This window comes from Camelus ferus, chromosome 13, assembly GCF_009834535.1.
Source record: "Camelus ferus isolate YT-003-E chromosome 13, BCGSAC_Cfer_1.0, whole genome shotgun sequence".
In the NCBI taxonomy this organism is placed as follows: Eukaryota; Metazoa; Chordata; class Mammalia; order Artiodactyla; family Camelidae; genus Camelus; species Camelus ferus.
In genome coordinates, this window is record NC_045708.1 from 19,113,484 (window position 1) to 19,129,485 (window position 16,002).

General features: G+C 56.7%; 1 protein-coding gene across 5 annotated transcripts in view; it reads right to left on the reverse strand.

Annotated features, from left to right (window-relative positions):
• Positions 1–256: 256 nt before the first annotated feature.
• The window catches only part of AHDC1 (AT-hook DNA binding motif containing 1), a 64,052-nt gene continuing 48,306 nt past the window's right edge, over positions 257–16,002 (reverse strand). For all 5 annotated transcript variants that reach the window (XM_032495622.1, XM_032495624.1, XM_032495621.1 and 2 more), the window contains 2 exons: positions 10,881–15,803; positions 257–934 (listed from right to left, as the gene is read on the reverse strand). In XM_032495622.1, coding sequence (XP_032351513.1) covers positions 10,924–15,729 — 4,806 coding nt within the window. In that variant the 5' untranslated portion in view covers positions 15,730–15,803 and the 3' untranslated portion in view covers positions 257–934; positions 10,881–10,923. The remainder of the gene's footprint in view (positions 935–10,880; positions 15,804–16,002) is intronic.

A 16,002-nucleotide genomic window follows, 5' to 3' on the forward strand; every position in this document is an offset into this window, starting at 1 on the left:
AGGCCAGGAAACCCCAGGGGATAAGCCTGGGCAGCCCAGAGACAGGGGAGACCCAGGGCCTGTGGTGTAAAGGGAGGGGCCCAGATGCAAAGGTGACTCAGACCTCAGGCAGAAGGGAGAATTCCGTGGGAGGCAACATACATTGGTACCTCAACTCTTTCGGGGAACCAGTGGCTGATGACGAACCCCCCTCGCCATCAGGCCCCTTCTGCTCTGTCCGCCCTCACTCACCCCCTTTCACAAGACACAAGGTGGGTTTTTTTTTTTGTTGTTTTTTTTTTTTTTTTTGCTTTTTTTCATTTCTTTTTAATACAAACTTGGATCTTTGGGTGTGTCCTGCCAACAGAAAACAACAACAACAACAGAAGAGAAAACCCAAAAGAGTGAAAAATAAGAAAGAAAAAAAAAAAAAAAAAAAAAAAAAAAAAGCTCCCGCAAGAGGTTCATCTCCCACCCCCCACCATGCGAATTTGCACACCACGGGACCACAGCAGGTTTACAGAATGCAATATACAATCCACGATTTATAATAAAACAGTATATACAATAAATAGGATATTGTTCATTTTTGTCAAACGACCTGTAGATAAATTTCTCAGTGCATACTTGCAGGGGCTCTGGACACCTCGGGGCCCCGCTCGCAACCTCTTGCACACGCTCTCTCTCTCTCTCTCTCTCTTTTTTTTTGTCTTTTTCTAAAACTGTGTTTTGTTTTTAAGTTTTGTACATTTTTAAAAAGTATTTACAATTGCTGGTTTTGTGCAGAAAGGGCTCACCTTCGGCTTCTGCGTGGAGGAGGTGGGCAGGGAGGGGTGGTGGGAGATGGGGCTGCAGGGGGTGCAGGGGAGGTGGGGTGGGAGGCAGAGGGGCAGGCGCTCCTGCCAGAGGACGAATGTGGACGCTGGGAGGGGTCTTGGCGTTGGTTTTCTGAAAGCTGCAAAGAAACACAAGAGAAGTGGCAGAAGTCAGTGGCAGGGACAGACACTGAGACACAGCCATTTAATAGCTCTATGACCTCAGGCAAGTCGGTGAATCTCTCTCTGTGAGCATCAGTTTACTCATCTGTAAAAGGGGGGTAACACTATCCTGTAAGTTTGTTGGGAAGATTCAGCAGTTTAAGGCAGATCAAGCCTGGTCCATAAATGTGTAATAAATGATACTGATTAGTACTAGCCATTATTTTCTTGGGGCCTGAGCCAGCTAGGCTCTTCAAGCCTTGGTTTCCTCATACAACAATGAGCTTAGTAATTCCTCCTACTGAGGCTGTTCTGAGGAATGACATAATGGGAAGACAGGGCCTTAGCACAGCACAAGTGTGAACTGCTGCTTTAATTTCTTCTAAATCCAACCCCTCTCCCCATTCCCTACCAATGCCATTCTGTTCCTTAGAGAGGTGAGGTGATGAGGAAGTCTGTCTGAATAAAGAAATTGCCCAACACAATACCATCTGTGTTTGGCTGCATCCCCTGCCTTCCTGAAGCTCAGACACTCCCAATTCGCCTGTCCCTACAATCACCAGACACTAGAGATCTGAAGTACCCCTTTTCCCTAGATGGTCTGAATTATGTTTGCAAGGCTCTAGGGACCTAACTTCCTACCCAGACCCCCAGTCTTGCTGGGGTGAGCAGGAAGATGCTCACTGGGACAGGAATGGGCTCACTTAGTCTCAAGACCTCCAGTCATTAGCCTGGGCTTTTGGAGTTCCGTCCTCTTCTCAGAGCCCCGAAATTCATGTCTCCTACACTTGGTGACTGACCGTCCCACCAAAATTAAGGGGCAGGCATAGAGGTGCTAAAACCACCTTCTGAGACTCTTGAGCAAGCCTGTCTGCCCTCTCCCACCCTTGCAGGAACCAGGCGGCCACAGAAAGCCTTTCCTCTCTTGTCCTCTTTCTTGGCTTCCCTTTCTAACAGGGCCACATTTAAATTCTGCTCAGCCTCGGCTGCTGTCTGCTGGGCAATCAGCCCCGGGAAAGACTTTTGTCCTGAGGCTGGACTTGCCAGGACTCCTCCAAGGGCCAGGGGAGCCAGGTGGGCTCCTGGGAGGTGGGACAGCACCCCATCCTGGTGCATCAGCCCAGGTGGCTTACAGAGGCATGAGGGGTGGGTAGGAGCTATATCTTTGTTAAGCTGTCTTCTGCTGGTGAAGGGAGGATGGAATATTAGCTGTAGGGGTAAGAGGTATGCTTGGGGCAGGGGGTGCTGTTGGGTCGGATGTCAGTTCTCCAGTTAGGGTGGTATACAGGGTATCCATTAGGGGGCAGGACTATTATTTTATCTGGGGGGACAGGTTCAGCTGGAGGGCTGGGGGCATCTATCTGTAGGACAGCTTTATTGCAGTTGAAGAACAGTTGCCAAGCTAAGGAACCTCTGTTGGGGTGACAGACATAGTGTATTGAGGTGACAAGTGAGGGGAAGATTTAGGATGGGCAGCTCCAAACCACTCAGCAAGTGGATTGTACTGAACCCCAGCCTCCTGGGCTCCCCCTAAGGGCCCTGGGGCAGGCTGGGAGCCTCTGCACAAATCCCTGTCGCCCCCGCCCCCTCCAGCCCTTAGCCACTGCCAGTGACCCTCTCCAAGCCAGGTCTCCATGGTGATCTCAGCCCAGCAGGCAGCTCCTGCCAGAACCATTCCCGTGGTGCTGGCGGCCAGGCAGCAGGGAGGCTTTCTCACCCTTTGCTAAGCCACCGCTCTCACCTTCCTCCTCCCACTGCCCTCCCAGCTTTCATGACTTGGCCAGAATCTGGGGGATGGTGGAGGGTGGGGGATGGGGAGAGAATCAAAACCAGAGGTTCCTGAGAAGGGGAGAAGGCAGAACACTGTGGTCATGCAGAACCCTGACCTCACCAGGTTCAACTCACCACAGAACAGAACCCATGCTGCTGGGCCAGGCAACCCACGCTGGGCACTGGAGACAAAGCAGAGAAGGAGACAGATCTGGTCCCTGCCCTTGAGGGGCTCACAGAGCAGTGGGGGAAGCAAAGCAGATCCCAAACCAGGCATTCACAATGCAGGGAGATGGGGGTGTGCCAAGAGAAGCCCTGGAAGGGTTGGGATGGGGGTAGGGGGTGGCTCAGGGAGCACAATGGGGGACACCTAACCCAGTTTTGTTGGGAGGGACTGTGGCTCTTCAACTCACTATTGAGCTTGGCGCCCAGCACATGCTGGGGTCAGGAATGTGAGCCAACTGAATGACAGAGCAACAAACGGTCTAAGTCCGATTAGCAAATCAAGGTCCAGCTCAGGTCTTGCACACCTCCGGACGCCTCCTCAGACCACCCTGTTACCATAGCTACGGGGGCACTTGTCATTCCCTTCTGAGCTCCTCCTGGGCAGAGACCTGTGTGTGGTACCTCCCTATCCCCAATGCCAGCATGCGCCTGGCGCCCCAGGACACCAGCCATTTGCATGAGACTTAACCTTTTAGTGCCTCCGTAACGGAGGACCACGCAGCCACATTCCATGGAGTCCTCACGCTCCAGCAGTTTTACCATCTGAGGTGCCAGGGCTTTAAGTGGTCTCTGTCTGTCAGTGGGGGCTGGCACTGGGGGCACCGAGGGATAGCTGAGCAGGGATTCAAAGCGCTGCGATCACATATAAATCAGGTTGTTCAGAGAGAGAAGTTCTCCCCCGCAAAAGGAACACACGTTCATGTGTTCGTTCAAGCAACCAGCAGATATGTATTCACACCCACTAACTGCCAGGCCATGAGCTAAGGTCTAAACCCACCTTCTATTCTCTGCCCTCCAGAAAGGGGTTTTGACATCAAACAAGGCAGTGGAGCAGAAGGCAAAGAGTGCATGCGAATTTGAGAGACTGATTTGCTGTGTGACCTAGGGCAAGTCCTTTCCCTCTCTGGGCTTCAGTTTCTATATAAATTAAGGGGGCTGAACAGAGAATGGGAGAGATCTTAAGGCACTGAGACTGCATATCAAAGACAAGGGGTCAGAGGCAAACCACAGCTGCCCAAAGGCTGATTCAACGCCTCTGACGTTTTCAGGCAAAGTCAGGCATGAATCCCTCAAATGTGGAGAGGATACTGCTTCCCTGAGGCCCAGACCACACCTGACAGATAGAGATACCCTCAGGTAGGGTGGACCTAGAGTTCACTGAGGGATGAAGCTTCCAACTGGGGATGGGTAGGCAGTGGGGTGTGGGTGTGGAGCTCTCCTCTTCACTCCAGAGTTTTCCAAAATCTGTCCACCAGTGACCAGAGGTGTTTCTTAAACTGTAGCTCTGCCAGTCGTTCCCTCCTTGGAGGTCTTCCCCTACCTACCCTCTGCTGGGCATAGAGGAGGGGGATGCTGGCAGGACCAAACGGGATTCACATCCATGGTTTCCCACCAAGCTGTGTGACCTCATGTGTATCTCCTACCTCTCAGAGCCTCACACTGCTTACCTGTCCTGGGAGGAGACTATACACGCCCCCCTAACACCCACTCTCCACCTTCCTGATGGGAGATGCCTATACAAGGACAGGTGTCACCAGTGGGTATGCGCTGGGCATGTGACTGAATGGAGCCTGATGAAGGGGCAAGAACAGTGGAACTCGGTGATCCTCAAGGGACCTTTCTGGCTCTACCTTTCCATGCTTCCCTAGACAGCTGGCTGTGTGTCCTTGGGCGAGTCCCTCTTCCTCTGTAAACTGGAAGGGGCTGTACTTGAACTCAAAAGCCCAGTTAATCCTGAGAGTTGGAACCAGTTTATTTATACACCCCTTTCCTGCCCCATTTTCAGGAGCACATCTGATTAACAGTGGGGTTGAGAGAAATCATCTCATGCTCATTCCCCAATGCCTAACCTTTCCCCTTACAATTCTCCCTAGCCTACATGCTCCTCTTTGACTCAAGATTAAAAAAAAAAACTCTGAACCCTGAAATGTCCCAGGCGTGATGAGACACTGGGGAGGGAGATGGGAACAGTGCACAGAGATGAGTAACCGGCCTAAAGGAGCTGATGGCGTGGTGAGGAAGACATTCCCAGGAAGGGCTGTCACAGACGCATAAAGGGCTGGAGATTAATTGCGCCTGGGAAGGATCCTGGAATGCTTCTTGGAGGAGGCAATGTCTGAGTGAAAGATAGGAGCTGACAGGTGGAAGATGGATGGTGGCTAGGAAAGGGCGGCCCAGGCCAGGGAACAGCGAAAGCAAAGGCACAGGGCACACTGGGGAAAGGGTCTGGAAAGCTCCCTCCCAATCCCACAGTCTAGAGTGGGAAAGGGAGGCTGTGTAAGCAAGAGGTCAGGGCTGAAGCCTTGAATACTCAGAATACCAGGCTAGGAAGCTGGGCCTTTATTTTGTAGACAAGGAGGCTGGAGATGGGAGGATACTATCAAAAGGTGTTAAGCAATGGAGTCACAAGAGCAGATATGTTTTAATCAATTCATCCAGTAAATGTTTTGAGGGGGGCTTCAGACACCAGGTGTCCAAAGATGCTGAAGGGCAAGCACTTCAGCGGCCACATGTGGGGGATGGGCTCAGGGAGTGAGGCAGGTGTTGGGGCAGAGACCTGGTGGGCTCTAGTTGCACTGACCCAGGTGGCTGAGCTAGGGCTACGGCTTCTGGGTCTCAAAAATTTCTTCAAGATCCATCTCCTGCCCCTCAGGAAGCTCTTGCTGCCTGCCCTGCCCGTAGTTCAAGAGGGTGGTCCCTGGTATTTCTGGTGGGACCATTTCAGTACCCTGCTGGGGAGTGATGCCCACATGGAGGCTTTTAATGAACATCTGTTTAAAGGCTGCAAACTCCATGAGGGCAGGACACTGCTTGTCTTGTTCAGTGGTACCCTTCGCACCAGAAGCAATGCCTGGCCTGGGGCAGGTGGCTCATTTGTGTGGGCTGAACACAGAATTAACCTACTTCCTCCTGCCCTCCAGCACAAACAGAGGCCACTATGGCAGCAACAGTTATGAAGACAAAGATGGCAAATCTGTTTGTGAGATTTTATGAAGAAAGTATGATGTATTACAAACTCACAAGGAAATCTTTTTTCAGATTATCTGCACTGAGAGAGAGAACTGGTGTGGATAACTGGGTGGACAGGGTTTCGAGCTGACCTGGGTCATTTAGAAGTCTGGGTTCTGCTGCCCATTAGGCTTCAGGTCCCTTGGGGTGGGGCCTGTGACTTACCTTGTCTCTGGACCCCCCGGGGAGGAGCCGGCCCCATTGTTAATGCAAATAAGTAGGTGGTATTTCAAAGCCTCCCGCCAAAGGCCCCAAACCCACACTGGAATATAAGATCCTTCCTAGGAGGGAAGTAGGGAGAGCAGGTGAAGGAGGGCTGGCTACCGAGTCCTAAGCATGGAGGAAAGGGTCAGAGGTATGTGACTCACACAGACCATGGGGAGGCACTTCATCCACCCCTCTACCAACCACTGATTACGTGCTTACTGCATGCCAGGGAATGGGCTAAATGCTTCATGGGTAATCTCATTTAATTCTCACCAGAGATGTAGTGAGGTGACGTGACTCACCAGGTCACATAGCTGGTAAGGGATGGAACCAGGCTCTGCAGAGAGGCCTGTCTGCACCCTGAGGCATGCTCCTAGCCACCACCCTCCAGTTTCAGGGCCTTGCTCCCTTGGGTTCTTCCGGGTCCACAGGGATGTGGGGAGATGGGAGAGGAGGAGCATGAGAAGGCATGTTCACGGAGAGATTATATTTCCAGGAAATGAGGGCTCAGAACAAGAAGGCCTGGTCTGAAAACGGTTGTGCGAGAGGCAAGAGAGAGGACTGGGGGAAGGACAGCCCCAGAGAGTGGGAAGAGGAGCCCAGAAGAGGCAGGGCAGGCCTGCCTGACCCCTGACTTGAGGGCCTCTCGCTCGGGGCCAGAGGCAAGATCAGGTGACCTTTTGAGGTTTCAAGACACAGAGAGACAAAGCCCAGAGCGGCCAGGGGCCGGCCCAGGTCTGGGCATGCCTGCTGACCCGGGCTGGATGGTGGCCTTGGAAGCCGCTTCCTGCTCCAGTCAGGCACCAGCTAGTGTAACCTTGGAGGACCTGTGACATTTCTCTTGGCCTCAGGTCCAGGCTGGAGAGGGAGGAGAGGGGGACTTGAGATTCCCAAACACATTGGAGGGCCTTCTGACCCTCCCACCGGGCCCCAGGGTCTAGTAGGGCAGATCTTCAGCTATGAGGGCCCAGGGCGGAGTCAGTCTGTCTGGCTCTGCTTTCCATCTAAGGGACTAGAGGAGATGTCGCCCAGGCCCACGCACCCCCCCATCCCCCGTCCGCTTCCCTCTTTGTCCCACCAGCTCAGCCCCTAGACCCGTCAGGTCTCACATTCCCCACTCTGGCTCAGCTGACTCTCCTCTTCTCATTCATACTGGGATGTGACCTGCCCCCACCCACAGTTCCTTCTGCCTGGAATGCCCTTCACCCATCTCTGGGTGTCCAAATCTTGCCTATTCTTCAAGGACGAGCTCAGATGCAGCTTCTTTCACAGAACCTCAAAATCCATTTAAAATGTCAGACCCAGAAAGAGTTGTAGGGAGCATCAACCAATCCGTCATTTTGTGGATGGGGAATCAGGGGCACAGGGCAGTGGGAAGCAGTAAGGCAGAGTATCCAGGCTCGGGGGTGGGAGGATGGTGGTGGGAGAAGGATGGGTTCAAATCCTGACTCCACCATTTACTAACAATAGATCCCCTGGGCAAGGTTCAGGGCTGCAGTGTTTCCTCAACTCTCTGATTCGGGGATGGGGCCCCCCTACCTGCCAGGCTGCTGTGAAGGGTCAGTGAGGAAGCACTGCTCAAAAGGCTCAACATAAATGTGTCCCTTTTCTCATCAAAGTGGCATTGAGGTGACTTCTGACCCCACAGTCCCTTCCTGGTGCACAGGCTTTGCTTCACCCTGCCACTTCCCACCAGGTGTTTCAGGTTCTTTGTGTGCTTGTTTTAGCTTCCTAGGGTGGATGGGGGCGCCAAGGACAGGGGCTACATCTGCTTTGTCTTCCTCATGCCTGGCATCAGGACAGACACAGAGGGCCCAAGATGTGAGGCTGAGCTCAGTGACTGCTCCCCCTGTGCCCAGTGTCAGAAGGGCTCACTGCCTGTTGGTGAATGAGTGTGTCACGTCCTCTCTGCTTAAACCATCTATTGACAGTGACAATCCCTCTATTAACTCTTCTTCCTCACCATTCTCCTTCCCTGTATCCCCAACTCTTCGTCACTCCCACGATTCTAATCAGTCCCTGGCACTGAGGGGTTGCCCTAGATGAGAGAGTATGCGCCATCTTAGGTAAGGGAGGCAGACGGCCCTACTACCACCATGGTCCTAGCCACCATCGCTGCTTTCCTGGGCTACTGCAGCTGGTCTCCCTGCTCCCACACTTGCCCTGTTTCACTGTGACCCATGGTATTCCAGCTGAGAACTCGTCAATGGTTCCCCATTTGTCTTGGAACAAAGTTCAAACTCCTTCCAGTGTCCTGCATGATCTGGCCCTACCTGCCTCACCCCCTCACTCACTGTTACTGTCTCCCCGTCAGTTCCTCAAAGCTGAGCTGCTTCCTGCCTCAGGGCTTGACCCACTGCTGTTCCCTCTGCCCAGAATGCTCTTCCCATTCCCTGTTTGGCTGACGCCCCCTCATCTTTCAGGCACCAGCCTCAGCATCCAGTCAGCCGGCTGCAGGCTCTCACAGCCTCCTAGTTTTTCTTCTCTTGCATGGTCTTTCCTACAGCAATAATTACCAAGTGCGTTGTGTCATTCTGTTTACTGTCTTTCCCTCTAAACTGGAGGTCCCCTGAGGACCAGGACCTCATTTGTGGTGTTCACTGTGGTGTCCCCAGTGCCCCGCATGCAGTGGGTGCTGGACAGATGTCTCTGGAACAACTGAATGCATCGGTCTGAGGATAGTGCTGTCTGCTCCCAGCTCTGAGTGGGGAGTGGGGCCAGAATGTGGGGCTGGATGGCATCCCAGTTCCTCCTGCGTTCAGGCCTCACTGGGTGGTTCCATTATGTGTCTCACTGAGCCATGACCTGCCCAAACACCCAGCCCCCACACCCGTTTATTTTCCCACCCAGGGACTGGGAGGAAAGGTTTTTGGATTATTTCACATTTCTGGATTATCCATGAGACATCTCCCCTCCAGTGAGAAGGATCAAGAGTTTGACATTTTAAACCCTAAGCAGCTTCTCCCTGGCCTGCTTCAGATCTGTGACTGCTGCTTGCAGTGAGGTGCGTGGGGAATGGAAGGCCATTTTAAGCTTGGTCTGGCTTTATTAGGAGGAAAAATATGCTGCCCCCATCTTCCCCTGAAAAATCTGGCCCATGCAGAGTTTCAAGAGCCCAAGACTATCAAAGTCAATCTCCTTGAACAGATGGGGAAACAGAGGCAGCGGGGTGGAGGAGGGGCAAAAGCTTGGTCAAGGGCACGTAGCAAGTTGGCCAATTTGGGAGTGGTCCTTTCCCAGGCCTCCTGACTCCCACGTGCTGCCCTTTGCCACCTTCAGGCACCAAGGGAGGTGAGGTCAGGCAGAGAGGGGGTAATAAGTTTCCGCTGACATGACTTCAGGACCCTGAGTCACTGCGGCCTCAAACGGCCTTCCCAGAGCAGGGACGGGGCTTTCCAGGAGCCCTGCTATTCCCTCTCCAGGAAGAGACACTCCCAGGAGGCTGTGGTAGTGGCAGAGGTCGAGGGTGAGGGGCTCGGACAGGCCCCCAGCCCACTCTACCACCACCCATCACGTCTTGGTCGATTTTGTGACAGGTCTGTTCCAAAACTGAGTTCTGATGGGCCAGTTACTGCTGTATTTCTGGAATAGTCTGTTCATCAAGAAAATGATTCCTCCAACCCTGTCCCCTTTTACCATTTTGGGGGCATTTCCCTTCTTTATTTTCCTTTCCTTTTCTTTTTTTTTTTTAGGGGGGAGGTAATTAGGTTTACTCATTTTAGTAGAGTTTTAGAGGAGGTACTGGGGATTGAACCCGGGACCTTGTGTACGTTAAGCATGTGCTCTACCCTCTCCTCTATTTTCCTTTTCTTAAACACAAAATCCAAAGAATACTAAAGAAGGTCACACTACCTGATAAAACAAAACCTAAATACCTAACACTATTTAACTGAATTCTTAGAAAAGCATTTGGCCTCAGGAAAGGGACTGAAGAAAAAGGCATTTTCTAGGAAGGAAACATCCTGCCAGGGCATAGACCCATTGGTGGCAGGTTTCCAGACATCTGGGATCCCACTACCTCTTCTCTACTTCTGAATCCCTACCTTCCACAACCCTGACCACTGTGAGCCTGGCTCAGGCCAAAAATGTTGAAAAATAGCCTTGGGGGTACCCTGGGAGATCAGAAAAGGACATACTGGCCTCACCCTCAGCCTGGCTCTAGCCAGACTGCATCTTGAACTAAATGAAGCTCCCAGAGAAATGAGGAACCCTGGCAGGGTCAGTGTCTTGGACGGGACTTGGCAGATAAGTATCCAGCCTGCTTCTTCCTTCGCTCATCTCACGCGGAGTGACACAAACATCCCCCCTTGCAAGAGGTCAGATGGTGAGTATTTCCTAGGACTCAGGTGGTCCCTACCCAGGACCTAGCATGGATGAGGGAAATGAACGCTTGATGAACCAAACTAGATGGCCCTATCCAGTCTATGGGATAACAGGACCCCCTGAATGTCCAAGGACATTTCAATAACAGGACCCCCTGAATGTCCAAGCCCCACACTGGGTTCCCCACCCAGGCACCCATCTTTTCTCTAAGACTGTTTCCAGCATCTAAAGCCAGACTCCTTCCTGAATCCCAGCTCCCTGTTGTCAGGTCCCCAATCTTGTCCTTAAATCCTTCCTGCTCATTGCTAACCCTCCTCCCTCTGCCTAAGCTCTAATGTTCTCACCCCCACCCTCAACCCTCTGCCCACTGCACCAACTCCCCAGACTCACCCAGGAACAAAACCTCGAGGTCCAGTCGGCACTTCAGTTGGCACTACAGGGAGGTGACGGTGAATGTGTCCTCAGGGTGAGGTTCTGCCATGGGCCCCAGGAAGCCGCTCTTGGGGCCCCCACCCAGGCCGGGATGCGCCTGTGGCATAAAGCCTGGATACCTGTAGGCGGTATCCTGCAGGGGCAGCAGCGAGTCCCTCGGCACGGGGGACAGGGTCAAGTCACTAAGGAGTGGGCAGCCATAGCCAGCAGCGGCTGCAGCAGGGCCACGGGGTGGGCCAGGCGGCCGGGCCATCTCCAGTGGCTCCTTGTCGGCCTTAGGTGTGGCCGGTGGGCTAGCCAGGTGTGGGGCACTGAGGCACGCGGCCTCCGTCCTGCCCAGGAAGTCAGCTAGCAGCCCTGAACCCACCTTGCCTTCATAGGGTGGGCTGCGGGCAGCTGAGCCTGGCGGGTACCAATACGCTGTGCCCTTGCAGCTTGGGGAGTCGTAGTGGGGCTGGCCCAGTGGCAGGTCCCGGCAGGTTAGGTGGGCCTGGGCTGCAGCCACATGGCCCAGGCTGGCCCCCTGGAGCCCATGCTTAAGGGGCTCACAGGCAGCCAGCTTTGTGGGCGGTGGCCGCAGTTCTTCCTTAAAGCCCAGGGTAGGTGAGCAGGTGGGTGAGTATGCCTTCTGCAGCCCAGCATCAAACACCGTGGGTGGGTGGGCCAGTGGCGGGAAATGCTTGCCATCCAACTCAGGCGCACCCAGGCTGGGTGAGTCGCAATGGAAGCCTTGGCCGAAGGTGCCGTCAGATGGCGTGGACGGGTTCATGGAGTAGGGTCCCATGAAGTCACAGGGGTCTCGCTCGCCCACACTGAAGGCCCTCGACTGTGAGGGCAGTGGTGACATGCTGCTGTCCCCGCTGTAGTAGTCCAGGCCGAGGTCTGGGCTGTCCTGGAACAGTGGATTGACCGGCTGTGGCTTGGGGATGAATTTGGCTTTGGCCGCCGCGCCGCCCCGTTCCTTCTTGGCTGAGCAGGCCCCTCCGCCCCGTCCACCTCGTGGCTGCCGGGGCCCGGTGCTCCGTTTGGACGGATAGCCCGAGGCAGTGGCCGAGGCGGATGATGGGAAGCCCAGATGTGAGGCCTCAAATAGGTCCACCTTCTTCCGCCGTCCGCGGCCTGGCTTAGAGCTGCTCTGGAAGAGGACGCTCTGGTTCCAGTTGTAACCAGGGGCAGATGATGCCTCATTCCAGTCCATCATCAGTTTCTCCAGGCTGGACAGGCTCGACTGGCCCTCGCTGCTTGAGGCCTCACTGTTGGCACGCCGGAAACCACCGCCGACGGGCTGATTGAACTGGGTGCTGTCGGAGGACGACTCGGAGAAGGTCTCGGACACGGCTGTCTGCTGCTTCACCTTCTGCGGCGTGTAGTTGGAGATGTCCAGGATCACGTTGGGCTCGCTGACGTGGCAGTCAAAACTGGGATTGTAGAGCTGACTGAAGGCCTCTGAGGCCCAGTCCAGGCCTCCATAGCCCTGCCGGAAAGGCCACTGAGAAGCCCCCGCAAACTGCCGACAGTTCTCCGGCGAGGGCTGGTAGGAGGAGGATGACGAGGAGGCGGCAGAGGCAGCGGAGGTGGCAGAGGCTGTGGTGCCCTTAGGCACCATGTAGCCGCCGGGCGAGACAGTGCTGGCCCGGCTGTCACAGCGCAGGGGTGTGGGGGCTGAACCAGAGAAGGGGGCCCCCTCAGAGCTGTTGAAGAAGGAGGCCTTGCTTGGTGGCAGGCAGGGGCCACCAGTAGGCGGTGGGGCATAGCCAGCGCTGTGGGCGCTGCTGGGTGAGGCAGGTAGGCTGTTGCCGCTGCCATAGGCAAAGCTGCAGTCCTTGCTGTTAGCGCAGTCTTGGCCCGTAAAGGGCTTAGCGGGGGCGAATACACTTTGTCCAGCCCCATAGCCACTGTACTGTTGGGGGTAGGTGTTGGCGGGCGGGTGGGTGGTAGGTGAGCGGGCCACGGCGGAGGGCGGGGGAGCCAGCTTCGGGAAGGTTTCGGCTGCCCGGCAGTCTGAAGTGGCTGGGGTGATCCCATAGCTCGCTGCCCGGCCTGGTGGGAAAGTCTGGCGAGTGGGCAGTACAGGCTGGAAGGGGGGGTCCGCCCCAGCCCCACTGCTGCCCACCGCCACTGAGCTGGCCTTGGCTCCCCGGCTGGGGAAGGTGGCCAGGCCCCGCTGGGCAGGCAGGGTGCTGGTGGGGGGCCCTGTGTAGGTGCCTGATGCCTTCCGGGACTCGGGGCGAGAGGCTGAGAGGGCAAAGTCCAAGAGGTCGGAGGAATCATCCGAATCAAGCAGTGAGCGAAAATAGCCGGTGAAGAGGTTTTGGCGCTCTTGGCTGAGCTCAGTCTGGCCCGCAGGTGCGGCAGTGCTGTAGTAGCTGCTGCGGCCCGAAGCCCCACTCTCTAGTCCAGTGGAGGCAAAGGCCCTGGCCTCAGTCCCTTGGAACCCACAGTTTCGGCCAGCCTGCCCACCTGGGTGCCCATGGTGAGGGGCCCAGCCACCACCCTTATCCCCAGCCCACTCAGTGCCTGCTTCCCCAAAGCCTGGGCCACTGGGCACCTGCTCTGGGAACAGAGTCCCGTTCTTCCGGGACCGCCTCTTGCGTTTGGGCTTCCCAGTCATGGCGTCTACCTCCCCCCGGCCCCGTTTGCGTGGATGCCCCAACTCAGTGAGGCTCGGGCCTCCGACCCCAGCAGCTGCCACCGCTACCACCTTCTTTTTCTTGCCAATGCCCTCGAAGAAATCACTGAAGGAGCATCGGGCTGCCTTGGCTGCATGGCCTCCACCCCGGCCACCGAAACCGCCTGCTTTGCCACCTCGCCGTCGGAAGCCCTGCACACGATGCAGGAAGTGGGAGATACTCTGGGTGTCGGGCGCCTGGTGCACTGACTCGGGCTCACTGGGTGTCCAGCAGCGGGGTGGTGAGCACCGCCCAGCGCACTGGCTCTGGCGGTTCAGGAAGGCCAGCTTGGCGAGGACGTCTGAATATTCAGCCTTGCTGTCATTGGCGTCTGCTGCATAGGATGGCTGGGGAGATGCCAGCTTCTGCTTTCGCCGCCGCCGCTTCTTCACCTCTGGCAGGGCCATGGTGGCCGCTGCCACCGTGGCTGCCTCGGCCGCCACCACTGCCGGCTCCTTGGGCTTGCCAGGCCCCAGCAGCAGGTTCTTAGGAGGGCGGCCACGCTTACGCTTGAGAATGATGGGCATCTCACCGGGCGGAAAGACCACCACCACGTTCCGCCCATTGTTCTTCATCTTCAGCAGTGGGGTGGGCTCTGCTGACACGCGCAGGCCCAGCTCCTTGCCCTCCACGCTCAGGCTGCTGCTCAATGATGACACCTTGTATGTGGTCTTGTTCCGCCGTCCCAGGGACACAGGGATCTTGGCCATCTTCACCACCATGCGCCGCACGCCCCGGCACTTGCCTTTGCGGGTAGGGACCACTGGAGTCTGGGAAGATTCGGGCTCCAGCTCTGGGACTGGGCCTGGGCCTGGCAGGGCAGGAGGTGGTGGAGGCGGTGGTGGTGGTGGTTCAGCCAGGGCAGCTGCCAGGCCGGTGGGCATAGGCAGGGGCAGCAAGCGGCCCTCAGGTCCGGCATCTGCCTTGCGTCCCCGTCCGGCTTTCCGTCGGCGACACAGGATCTTTGGCCTATCAGTGCGCCGCAAGGCGTATTTGGGGTGACCCTCAGGCCCAGGAGGGCCATGGGGTGAGCACAAGTCCAGGCATAAGGGCTCAGCAAGTGGGCAGGGCCCCAGGGGCTGCTGGGGCTCCAGACGGCGGCCGGGGACGTCAAGCAACTTGGGCAGGGGGTCAAGTGCCTGAGGGTCAAGCAGCTGCGACTCCAGAGAGTCGGGCAGGGTATCCAGGGCCTGTAGAGCCAGGCCCGGCAGCCCCAGAGGATCAGCAAGAGGTTGCAAGGGCGGCAGCTCCAAAGCTTCCCCGAGCGGCTCTAGTGCCTGCGGGTCCAGGAAGCGGGGCTGGGGGTCCAGGAGCTGAGGCTCTGGCTCAGGTGATGGTGGCTCGAGGGCCTGGGCCTCTAGTAGCTGGGCCTCAGGGCAAGTAAGGGAGGCCAGCTCACTAAGGATGTCAGCATCAGCGAGTTCTGAGTAATCAGGGCCATCTGGCTCGGGCTCTGGTGGCAGACCAGTGGCCGCTGCCGTGGCTCCGGGACTACGGCCTTGGCCAGGCTGGGGACTGTCCCGTGACTCAGGCTCAGGTTCAGGCTCGTAGAGAGGGTGGCTGGGCCGCTCAGACTTGGCATGGGGGGTGGCCCGCTCCTCGGGGCTGCGAATGCTGTTGGCCAGGCTGGGTGAGGAGAAGAAGCTATACTGAAGATCACCAGGGGGTGGGGCAGGCGGACGGCTAAGCCGCAGCCCACCACAGTCCAGGTGCACGCCGCTGTGCTGCAGGTCCTGGGAGAGCCGTGTCAGGTCCTTCATGATGTCAATCAGCTGGACCACTGGCCGCAGGTTCACCCGCCCGTTGTCCCAGCGACGGCAGGAGCTGCTGCTGTCTCCCACGGGTGTGGGGCACCGGGCCTGTGAGACAGGACGGGCTGCCCTCGGGGGCAGCGGGTCGTCCGCCTTGGCAAGCACTGGTGGGCGCCGGGTGCTGGGGTCCCGGCGTGGAGGTGGGCGCGGGTTGTCGGAGAAGGTGTGGGCGAAGGCCTTGTCGGGTGGGCTGGCAGGGGGCCGGGCGGGAAGCAAGGGCCGGGGGGTGGGGGGGCCGCCGGGGTAGTACTTGGGCTCCCGGAGGTAGTCAGGAGAGCTGCACACGGCACTGGAAGTCACCACCAGGCCCTGGGGCTTCACACGCATCCTGACCTTGTCCTCCGCGGGCCGCCGGGCAGGGCCGGGGCTGACATGAGGGTGCGAGAAGCCGGGACCAGGACCTGCCGGGCAGGACAGGCGAAAGGTCCCTCACTGAATACCCAGTCCTCATCAGATTCCCACGTTCTCAATGATCCCCTGGCAGACACCCGCCCCCCCCGAGTCCCTTCCCGAATCCCAGTCCCCTCACTGACCCCCAGCTTTTCCCAAGCCATCACATGCACCATGAACCCCTCCATGGCCCCCAGTTCCACTTATTTA